Source organism: Lynx canadensis, chromosome F1 (assembly GCF_007474595.2).
Source record: "Lynx canadensis isolate LIC74 chromosome F1, mLynCan4.pri.v2, whole genome shotgun sequence".
Taxonomy (NCBI): Eukaryota; Metazoa; Chordata; class Mammalia; order Carnivora; family Felidae; genus Lynx; species Lynx canadensis.
This window is the reverse complement of record NC_044319.2, coordinates 14,639,978-14,652,139: the sequence shown is the minus strand read 5'-3', so window position 1 is coordinate 14,652,139 and position 12,162 is coordinate 14,639,978. Positions and strand designations below refer to the sequence as shown.

General features: G+C 32.2%; 1 protein-coding gene across 5 annotated transcripts in view; it reads right to left on the bottom strand.

Annotated features, from left to right (window-relative positions):
- SUCO (SUN domain containing ossification factor) overlaps nucleotides 1–12,162 on the bottom strand; it is a 92,895-nt gene that overhangs the window by 46,808 nt on the left and 33,925 nt on the right. For 4 of the 5 annotated variants that reach the window (XM_030302300.1, XM_030302298.1, XM_030302301.1 and 1 more), the window contains 6 exons: nucleotides 11,825–11,979; nucleotides 9,912–10,049; nucleotides 9,536–9,686; nucleotides 6,615–6,738; nucleotides 5,793–5,929; nucleotides 4,439–4,506 (listed from right to left, as the gene is read on the bottom strand). In XM_030302300.1, coding sequence (XP_030158160.1) covers nucleotides 4,439–4,506; nucleotides 5,793–5,929; nucleotides 6,615–6,738; nucleotides 9,536–9,686; nucleotides 9,912–10,049; nucleotides 11,825–11,979 — 773 coding nt within the window. The remainder of the gene's footprint in view (nucleotides 1–4,438; nucleotides 4,507–5,792; nucleotides 5,930–6,614; nucleotides 6,739–9,535; nucleotides 9,687–9,911; nucleotides 10,050–11,824; nucleotides 11,980–12,162) is intronic. The other variant, XM_030302297.1, reaches the window with a different exon arrangement.

Genomic DNA, 12,162 nt, shown 5'->3' with positions numbered 1-12,162 from the left:
TTTTATGTTTTCTTAGAAGCAGAGAATATTCTGCGCAAATTAACAGAACTACATATAAAAGTTGACAAATCTAATTTCAACATGCTTCTTTTAATTATTTATAGGTCAGGAATTTTAAAAGATCTGAGATCTAAAAAAGAAAAATTAAAAAAAAAAAAGATCAGACATCTAAACACAAAAGCAGTGTGATAAAACACCATGTATCAAAATTTAGTTGATATAATTAAGAAGGAAGTTTATAAACTTAAATGTGCATATCTCAAAAGAATTTAGTTCAATAGATTAAACTTAAAGAAAATATAAAATAATAAAGTTTCAAACAGAAATCCATAAAATAGGAAAAAATAAAAAGGTATGATAGAAGGAATCAATAAAGTAAAAGTAGAATGTGGGGATTAAATAGGAGGCATAAATTAAAATATTAGGATTTAAAAAAAAATTTAAAGCAGTATACTACAAATAACTTTATTATAAAAACTTTAAAAATGTATTAAACCAATTCCTAGAAAAGTATAATTTACCAAAACTAATTTAAGAATAAATAGAAAACCTAGTCATATAACTATTTGTTTTAAATGTAGTTTAAACATTTAAACTACATGCCATCTACTCACACCAGTACAAAATTGTACATGCACAAGTTTATTTACAGTAACACTGCAATGGCAAAAGATTATAAACAACCCATATATCCAACATCAGAAGACTAGTTAAGTCATGGTACAACCATATAATGAAATTTTATACAGCTATCAAAAAGAATGAAAAAGTTTTCTATGAACAAAATTGAAAGATGACCAGATACTAAGTTAAAACTTAACTCAAGGTGAAAAATAGTGTGCATAATATACTATGTTCTGTGAAAAGATGTATAAAAATCTATATTTGTATAAATTTGTCTATATTTGCATAAAGAAACTGAAAAGATATCTAAAAATTTAACATTGAATAAGAAGATGGATGACAGAGATTGGAAGGATATTTCTCATTGTAACTCCTTTATCCTTTTTGGGTTTGAACCATGTGAATGTATTACTTAGTTTTCAAATCACATGCTTGAAAGAAAATTAGTATCTTCCCGTAGGCCCAGATGAGTTTATAGTTGAGTTCCAAACGTAGAATATATCCAATGGTACAAGGTTAGATGCAATGCCTTCAAAATAAGGAGTAGGAGGATACTGCCTACTATCTTTCTATTCACAATTTTCTCAAGGAACTTGCCAGCATGAGATGACAAAAAGAAAGTAAAATACAATGAAAGGGATTAAAAAAATTTTTAAAGAAGAAAAATTTGCAGAGAAGCTACAATTTTCTATACAGAAATCCTAAAGAATAATCCACATATTATTAGAAAAACAGAATATAAAAAGGTAGCTGGGTTTAAGATCCACATATAAAAAACTGGACATCTATACACAACAAAATATAATTTTTAAGATATATTTACAATAGCAACAAAAAATAGCTTCCCAGAAATGAACTTAAAAGATATACAACCATGAAAATTTTTAAAAATAATCTTACTGAAAGACATTAAGAGACAAAGAAAAATATGTCCTATTTATGGATAAGAAAACTCAAAATCTGAGTCATCTCAAGATTCAATAAAATTCCAAACAAAATTTGACATGACATTTGGGGAACTCAACAGGGTAAGTCCAAGATTTATAGGAAAAAGCAGAGCAGAAGAACAGCCAAGTCAGTCCTGAAGAATATGAGGCAAAAACTTGCTCTACCAGGTACTGAGATCCATAAAGCAAAAGGAAGTGTGGTGTTGCTACAGGCATCGATAAACTGGCCAACAGAACAGAACAGGGAATAGAGAAACAAACCCATGCTTAGAAGGAAACTTTGTGATAAAGGTACATTGTAAATCAGAGGGGAAAGTGTGAACTACAGAATAAACAATTATCTAAACAGCAAAATGGTGAGGGAAGAATGAGTCCCTTCTCCATACTATATTAAAAAAAATCCAACTGGGATTAAAAACCTAAATGTGAAAGGCAAATATTTTGTAGAATTTTAAAATTTGAGTTATCTTTTTTTTATGCCAAAGAAATCTGACATATAACAAATCCAAAATTGTATGACAGGTAAGTACAACTACATTAAAATTAAAAGTTTCTATTCATCAAGACACTGATAAGAAACTGAAAGGATAATTCACAAACTAGAGAAAATATGTGCAACATATATAATTTATATGTTCCATCCAGAGCTAAGATAAAATGTTACATTGTATCCATTTTCTAAGATAAACAACTGCTAAGTTAGACTTCTACTAACCAGTTAAAAAAATAAAGCTTATCAATAGAAAACATAGGATAAAATAAGCATTTCAGAGGAGAGGAAAAACTGGTACATGAAAATATGCTCAATCTCACTGGTGATCAGGGACTGACATCTTTCTGGATAAAAACTCCACAACGGCAGAGATCTCAGTCTATGTTGTGAAACAATGTTATTCCAGCACCAGCAGCATCACTTAACATGTTCAACCTAACATGCTCAATAATCAAATGAACAAATGAATAAAGACTCAAAATCCTAGAATGTCAATTATCCTTTAATTCATCTATAGATTTGATACAACCAATAAAAATGCCAGCATTTTTCACAGAACTCAAGAAGATGACTCTAAATTTTAAAATAAAAAACAAAGAGACAAGAATAGTGAGGTATAACCTCTATAAATAGAGGTATAAACTTATTCTACCAGATATTAAGATTTCTAAAACTACAGTGAGACTGTGTGGTCTTAATATACCTTAGGAGGAGTAACCTACTTACAATCAGGTGAAATCAGTTAAAGGTGTTCTAAAGTTACATGAAAAGACACATACGTGAATGAGCAAACACAAAATATGCAATAAACACATATACTTCAATACATGCTATTTGGCAGAAACATTAAAATACAAATGGGTAGCTATGACTACTTCATACAACTTCATCCCAACATGTTTTTGCTTGAAATTCAAAATTTTGGAGTATAAACACTTAAGCTGTCTGTTACTGACTACAGAGGCTCTTACAAATAAAAACAAAACCCCCAAATAACATTTTAATTACAATTGCAGACAATCATTTCCTCAAATCTAATATATGACATAAGGAAAAATGAGCTTTTAAAATTATCCCTTAAAACACTTTAATAATCTGGTGTTCATTTTCAAAATGAACCCAAATGTACCAAAAGGAGCAAAGGCCGACAGTAGAAAATAAGCACTCTCTTTAAAGTTTAAAGAGTTTTTCCTTAAAATAAGAAAAAAAATATTTTTAGTAAATCAGTATGATGGTGATTTACTCAATTCTTTTTTGAACAGCTGCTTTTGAGCAATTAAATAAAAAAATCTAATGAAACTATTGGTAGAGCACACCTTATTTCCCCCCATGAATCTGTTCCTTTGCCTATGTTCTTAGTTAACAGCAGAATTATAGAACCAAGTAGTAGTCAAAATCCTGGGAGATTTCCGAGATAACTCTCTCCACATCCAGTTACTAACCAGGAGCTGCCAATTTTATCTGCTATATTTTTCATATCCCCCTCTCTTCTGTATCTGAACTGCCAATGCCTTAATTAAAGCAGGTTCCTAACTGGTTTCCATGCTCCCAACTGCATTCTGCTGTAGGCCATCCTTTGAGGACAAGCCTTCTTAAGACACCACTGATCTCACGTTACTTCCTTACTTAAAACAAACACTGACCTCTGTGGTCTTTAATAAACTTCAAAAAATTTTAAGCTAAGGGGCTCCTGGGTGTCTCAGTTGGTTGAGCATCTGACTCTTGATGTTGTCTCAGGTCATGATCCCAGCCAGGGTCGTGGGATCAAGACCAGTGTTGGGCTCTACAGTCAGCGTGAAGCCTGCTTAAGATTCTCTCTCTCTCCCTCTGCCCCTCACACACACTTGTGCGCTCTCTCTCTCTCTCTCTCTCCCTCAAAAAAAAAAGAAGAAGAAGAAGAAGAAGAAGAAGAAGAAGAAGAAGAAGAAGAAGAAGAAAAAAGAAATATGCTCCTTTTAGCATGTCTCCTTATTCTTACAGTTCCTGAATGCCTTTGCCTTCCTCATTTGTGACTTCCTATGAATCCTTCAAGATTCAGCTCAGGAATTACCTCTTCTAGGAAACCCTCTCATCCTCTCTCACAGGTATATATCATCTCTGTTCCTACAATAACCTTTCAGCAATACTTCTTACACTATTTCATAATTGTTTAACTAGACTTATTTTTGTGTGTGGGTGTGACCTTAAAAGGAAAGGCATTTTATCTTCAGTTCTGTATCCCAGGACCTAAAATAATTATACTACCAGCACCTGTCAATCATAAATGCTTTTTAAGTGACTACATGAACAAATTAATCCTAACATAAAAGCTTACCATAATATATATACATATATAGATTAAAGTACATAATTTATTAAATTTTATATTACTTACCAAATTTTAGTGCTGCAAGGATTCAACATATAAAGATCCATATTTTCTATAAGAATAGCAGATGTGCTCTGTTTTAAAAGGGGGGAAGGGAATAAATTACTTATGGGAAAATATTTATTTCAACTCTAAAGACTTCTAGGATTTCTACATTTTTAGATCTTCAAATACTAAGATTCTAAAACATTCATTTGAGAAGAAGGCATAAAAATGGCTAAAGTTTACCAGTTATGTCTGTAAGTGTTAAGTTAGCCTTATGACAAAATGTTTAAAATTAAATGTCTGTTACCATAAAGGAAAAATGATTTTCTTTTTTTTTTTTTTAATTTTTTTTTTTAACATTTATTTATTTTTGAGACAGAGAGAGACAGAGCATGAACAGGGGAGGGTCAGAGAGAGGGAGACACAGAATCTGAAACAGGCTCCAGGCTCTGAGCTGTCAGCACAGAGCCCGACACGGGGCTCGAACTCACAGCCCTCACGGACCGAGAGATCATGACCTGAGCTGAAGTCGGCCGCTTAACTGACTGAGCCACCCAGGCGCCCCGAAAAATGATTTTCTATTAGCTATTTCCTTTTTAAAATCTCAAACAGGTTTAAAAGTTAAAAATAAGATGAATGCCCTTCAGTAGATGAACAGAAACTGTGGCACATCCAGACAACAGAGTATTATTCAGTGCTAAAAATGTGAAGTCAATCTGAAAAGGTTACATATGGTATGATTCCAACTATGTGACATTCTGGAAAAGACAAAACTATGAAGATACTAAACAGACTGGTGGTTGCCAGGAGTCAAGGGGAGGAGGAATGATAGGTGGAGCACAGAGGATTTTTAGGGCAGTAAAAATACCCTACATGATACTATAATGGTGGGTACATGTCATTACACATTTGCCCAAACCCAAAAACCATATGGTAAGATGAACTCTAAGGTAAACTATGGACTTCAGCTGATAATAATGTGTCAGTGTAAGTTAATCAACTGTAGCAAAGGTTTCACTCTGGTGGGAGGTATGTTGATAATGGAGGAGACTAAACATGTGTGGGTGTAAGGGGTGTATGAGAAATCTCTACCGTTCTTTCCATTTTGCTGTGAATCTATAACTGCTCTAAGAAAATAAAGTCTTTGAAAGAAAAAAAAGTACAATGTATCAACCAACAGAAGAATTCATACAAGAAAATACCTCTAAAAGCATAATCCTGCATTTATTAGTGAATCAGAAAAATAGATCATATTAAAATATAGTTCTCAGCAAAATAATATATAGATAGATATTTCTGAGCAAACAGTTGCCTTTATTTAATCAAGTTAGTAGTTTCTTATATATACATATATAAGAAATTTGTAGTTAAGTACCTTGGCTTCTGGATTAGCTGCCAAAATTTTGGCACCACATTCTACTGAGGCATAATTATTTCGATTTTTCTGGACTTTTTTTGTCGCATGTAGACCTCCATTAGAAGATGGATGCATTGACTGACCTGCAGACAAACCTTATTATAAACATATATATATGATGATTATGATTAAAAATACTCCCAGGAAACAATGATCACAAAAGCAGTAAGTTGCTGTCTAGTGAAGACCAGGTTTTAATGCTTAAGAGAATATTTTCAAAACCCATTAAGCAATTCAAACTGCTTTACTTTAATACTTTAAAATATTTCTAAAAAACAAATTACAAAAATCCACATTACTTGATTTATGTCTACTCTCAAAATGAAACTTATCCATGAGAATCAAAATATTGTGCATACATATTTTATTAAGGATGAATGTTGTCCTTCTATCTCTAACATTAAGAATTTTTAACTCTGAAATAGCCAAAAGAAAGTGTAATAACTTAGTCCAACTCCATTTACAGTTTAAAGCTTTATAACTCAAAAGTTTCCATGCCTCAAATTTCCTTATGAATTGAAATAAACACCACTGCTCTGCCTACTTTATCTTATTTTATCCTCATTCAGTAATTTACAAGAATGGGTTTTAATTAAGATTAAAATTATATAATTATACACAGGTAAATTATATATGTGAAACCAACAGTATCTTGGTAAGTTTCACCTTTAAAAGGCTTTCAAAAGCTTTATTTTACCAACTGTAGACAGAAATGCACATTTAAATCAGTCCTCCCCCTTCAAAAAAAAAAAAAAAAAAGGAATCACAACACTTCCATACTTTTTTCTTTTTCTACTTCCATAACTTTCTTCTTCCATTCATCAAACGTTGGTATATCTTCTGGGTCTTTGGGACTTGTTACAGATGTATGGTCAATTTCCCCTGGTTTTGTATAATCAGAACTCTGAAAAAAAATGCAAAAGAATACACAAAAAACAGTAAGTCATAAAAGAATATACAAATGTTTTTGTGAAATTAAAGTCCAATTTTATATTTGATAGACAATATTTCAAAAAAATGAAAAATGTAAAAAGAAAAGGTTTGGTTTACTTAAAAGTTGAGTTTCTCTTGAAAAAATTGAAATCTTTTACCAAAGCATCACAAAATATATTCTTCACATTTGCAATATAAGCTAGGCTGTAAAAAACTTTATAATATACCCTAAGCAAACAATTACTTCTACATAAACCATACAAATTAGTAAGTACTATAGTTGTAATGCATCCACCTTAAAATCTAAGTTAAAATAATATATGCATTAAAAAAAGCTAACTAATTTTAGATATAGCATGTTGTTTCTAAAAATTCCTTAACAGGAATTACCACTCTCATAAAAATTTTAAGGTGGATTTAAAAACATAAAGAAACACAAAAAAATCTAAAGAAAAACAAAGCTTTTTAAAGAAACTATAGAAAAATCTTCATATACAAAAGGATTTAACAAGATGAAGAAAGAATAAATCATTAAAAAAAGGCTGATACATTTGGCTGGATTAAAATTTTTAAATTAAACATATCACAAAACCATAAACTACATGGTACAATAAGTCACAAGCTGGAAGAAGTATTTCCAATATATGCAACCAATAAAGGATTACTACCAAATATAAAAACTACCTACAAATCAATAATGGAGGAGAGGAACAATAAATTTAGCAAAGAAAAAATATAAAATAATCGATAATCAAGGAATGCAAATGAAAACCAGAGACAATAAATTATTCCAATCTGATGGAGGTTCAAGTGTGGCATGTCTGTTGAACCATAAGACACCTATTAGACTGCTGAAGGGAGTTCTAAATTTAGCAGTACTGAGGGCACCTGGCTGACTCAGTTGGAAGAGCATGTGACCCTTGATCTCGGAGTCATGAGTTAAGAGCCCCACAATGGATGTAGAGATTACTTAAATAAATAAGTAAACTTAAAAAAAATTTTAGCAATATTAACTGAAGATGTGCATACTCTATGAGCCAGTAATTCCACTCTTATGTATTAATATCAGTGAAAACATGCGCATGTGGCTAAGAAAGTATGCAGGAATGCTTATGCCAGCACTGTTTATAATATCCAGAAATTAGAAACAACCTAAATACCCATGTATTGAAGAACAGATAAATTGTGGTAGTGAAATACAACAGTGAAAACAATTGACAGACAAATCTCAAAAACAATGTTGAGTCACATAATAGTTAAGAATGAGACCATTTTATACTGCTTCAAAATATGCCAACTAACAGTATGTATTGTTTATAATAATACTTTTGGAAAAAGTTTAAAAACACATTCTTAAACACACACACACACACTGAATTTTAGATACGTGTTCTATCTGAAGGGGAAGAAATATAACTGGGGAAAGGCAAAAATTCAATTTGTAATTTTTTTCTGTAAGCTGAATAATGTATGCAAGGATGTTCATTCCATTATTTATTTCTGTATTCCTAAAACAATGCATAACATATTTACAAACAGTTCCTAGAGAAGTGCACAATATTTATTTAGACAGCTTACTCTGCCAAATAGCACAAGTCTCATATAGTACACATGTGCTATATGGTATAGGGCACATTTTCCCTAATACGAGTACTCACTATATTAAAGCAAACTTTTAAGGACTGACACTAGTATATTAGAATTACACTAATACACTAGAGTATTAGAATTACACAAATACAAATACCCATAATCTCTTGATTATTTTAGATATTTTCTTTGCTGAATATATCGTTCCTCTCCTCCATTACTGATTTGTAGGTAGTCTTTGTAGTTGACAGTAATCCTTATCAGTTGCATATATTGCAAATACTAAGGAAGAGTTAGCAAACTGGTTCCCATACAACCTCTGTGTTGGAGTGTTTTGCAGAACAAACTAACTGACTAATAAAGTATGTGGCTATTAAAAATATATATAGCAGAAAAGTATTACCACTAATTTAATTTAAAAATTAAATAAAAACCTACTTTGAACACAATTTATAAAAATGTACCTAGCTGAGACACTTTTTTCCAGGATATTAATTTATTTAGGAGGTAATTAATACAGTTAAAAATTACAGCCTTTTATCGGTTAAGCGTCCAACTTCGGCTCAGGTCATGCTCTCACGGTTTGTGAGTTCAAGCCCCACCTCAGGTTCTGTGCTAACAGCTCAGAGCCTGGAGCCTACTTCGGATTCTGTGTCTCCCTCTCTGTCTCTTCCCCACTTGCACTCTGTCTCTACCCCTCCCCTGCTCATGCACATGCACGTGCGCTCTCTCTCTCTCTCTCTTAAAAAGTAAATAAATATTAAAAACAAATTTTTTTTAATAATTCTTGTTGAAGAGCCTAAATTTAACACTGTATATGGAGTTAAGCTTATATACTGAAGATACTCGAATTTAACAATCATACCTTCTTCTATATAGCTCTCCAAAAAAATGCTTAAATGAGGACTTTATATATCTGGTATCAAACAGCTGATGGTAGCAGAAAACCACTTAATTATAAAATACCAAAGACATTTCACATTTGGAACAACTTCATGTATGAACAATATACTGGAGACCACTTGCTCTCAGAAAGCACAGCTCACTCCTCAGTTCCATATTCCTCATTAACTACATAATCCCTGTTTTTATGGCAAATATGGTTAGCAAATTGCAAGATTAACAAAAAATAAAAATACATATAATAAAGTAGGAAATAGTGCAAGTTATATACCTACCTCATTTTTTAAATTATCTGAAGCATTCAATGCAGATTTTGGATCACCACTACCCTGATCACTTGCTGAAACCTTTGATTCAAATTCTGATTTTGTTATTTTTCCTTTGCCATGTGAAGATGACACATTTTCTATATGCTGGCCAACAAGGCTATTTGAAACCAAAAAGACATATTAAAAAATTTCAGCTGAATAACAAGTTTATGCAATCTAATCTGTTACAACTATCATGTACAAAGTAAACCAAGAAAGGAGCACAAAGGGATTAGCTTTCTCTCAATCATAAAGTGGAATTAAGTATGCACCCAAGTCCATTCAAACATGACACTGCTATTATTACAGAATTATAAAAGGGAAAACAATGGCTCACACCCACCTTTCAGGTGGACTAACAAAGGAAGGCTGGTCAACCGGAGTATTTGCATCAAGAACCTCACCAACATCGCAATCAGTTTCAGACTGCTCAGTTTCACTTGGCTTGGTTATAGGAATAGTACCAGACTTTTCTATTTCACTAAAAATAGAAACAAAAAATACAATCTGGCAATTCAATGAACATAATGTGGCATAAGTTAAAAATGGTATTAGTGATTTTCAAAACATAATCTAAGACAGAAGAATTCTTTACAGTTTGGCAGGCTGTTTTCAAGAGTTCACTTATTTCAAATCACATAAACTCAACTGCTGACTCTTGATCTGTTAATGCCCTTGGCCTTTAAATAGCTAACTGCTAAGTTTTAAAACAAAATATCATACATTAGTGCTTGGTCTCATAAAAAATAAGATTTTAAAATTATTTATTTTAACTGCATCTTCCTAATGGGTCCTTTCCAGGTTAGTATATTCTACCAATATTAGTTGTTGCCTATAGTATCAAAAAATAATCTATTATCTCTATTAACATTTCAACTGAAGTTCTTAAGACACTTTTAGAATTTCACTTAAAAAACACATACCCTAATATGTTCTGCTACTCACTTCCAATTCACGAAGCAGTCATGTTCAGGATAAAGGGAAAATAAGATGTACTGTCTATATATATAATATTTAGCCTTAAATTCTTTCTGGAATAAGTATTATTAAATACTGTCCATTATTTCTAAGCCTGTCTTCTGTTTCTTTCTTCCTTACCTAGGATAAACAACTAAATGAAAACTCTAACATCTTTAAGTAAAACTCCTTCACCCCAGCCCCCTAAGTTCTTGAGAAGAATAAGTGTTTTTAAAAGTACTTATGATAGGGCACTTGGGTGGCTCAGTCTGTTAAGAGTCCGACTTTGGCTCAGGTCATGATCTCGCAGTTTGTGAGTTCAAGCCCCATGACAGGATCTGTGCTGACAGCTCAGAACCTGGAGCCTGCTTCAGATTCTTTATCTCCCTCTCTCTCTCTGCCCCTCCCCCACTCCCTCCCTCTCTCTCTCTCTCTCTCTCTCTCTCTCTCTCTCAAGAGTAAATAAATAGTAATAAAAATTTGGGGGGGGGGAACCTGGGTGGCTCCATCAGTTGAGCGTCCTACTTCAGCTCAGGTTATAATTTCACTGCTCGTGGATTCGAGCCCCATGATGGGCTCTGTGCTGATAGCTCGCAGCCTGGAGCCTTATTTATATAAATAAACATTTTTTAAAAATTTAATATTTTTAATAAAAAAATAAAATTACTTGTAGTTAAAAAAAAGTAATGATAATAATATTAACTGACACATATATTTTTACTATGTACCAGATATTACCCTATCCAATTTTTAAATATATATTAATTCATTTGATATAGGAAATGATTAATGCAGTATGAAGGGAATTTGTTCTTTGTAGTGTTGCTGTAAGGAGCTAGAAGAGTACATAATCGATTTTCTAAATTAAAGAAACCTTAGATCTACAAATTCTGAGTATTTACTATCAAGTTTGAACAAGGGAGCTATTCGCAAAAAGACAGACCTACCAATGGAATGCTGCAGTAATACCTGATGGAAGTGAATAATCTGACATTTGAATCTGATAATTATAAGGAAGATTACTCAATAAGCAGTTACTTAAACAAGTAGAACCTCACTTTATGGGATGTAGATTTCATAGCTAGGATCTACTTCACTGAGTTTAGAAGCAGAATAAACACTGGTTATATCATAAGACCATTACATTAAAATAAAATCATTATGCAAAACAAGGCATCATAACTTAGGTCTGCTACATAGCCTAAACTTCAAATCTGAATTTCAAGCTGCCTTATGTGATAAGACATTTTTCCATCATTAATCTAATGAGATTCTCTTTTTTTCTTTGTAATGACTTACTCAAGCTTTGAGATTGGAGTGATCTCTGAGGTAGATGAGCTGGAAATATTTTCAATGTTTTCACTGTCCACAGTTACACTGGAAGAATCTTCATGTAGATCAACTGGAGGGAGTGTCTCAATCACAGATGGACTTAACTTTTTTGACTCTGCATTCTGTTTAAAAAAAAAAAAAGTTACATTAAATGTGGAGGTTAATAAATTATCTCTTTAGCTATACGGGATTTTATAAAATTATGTCTCAAAAGTGACAGTACCAAGAATGTACTTTTATAAAAATCCTTTCTTCTAACATTACCCCCCAAGGAATACATTTCATATTAAAATACAAGCTCTAGC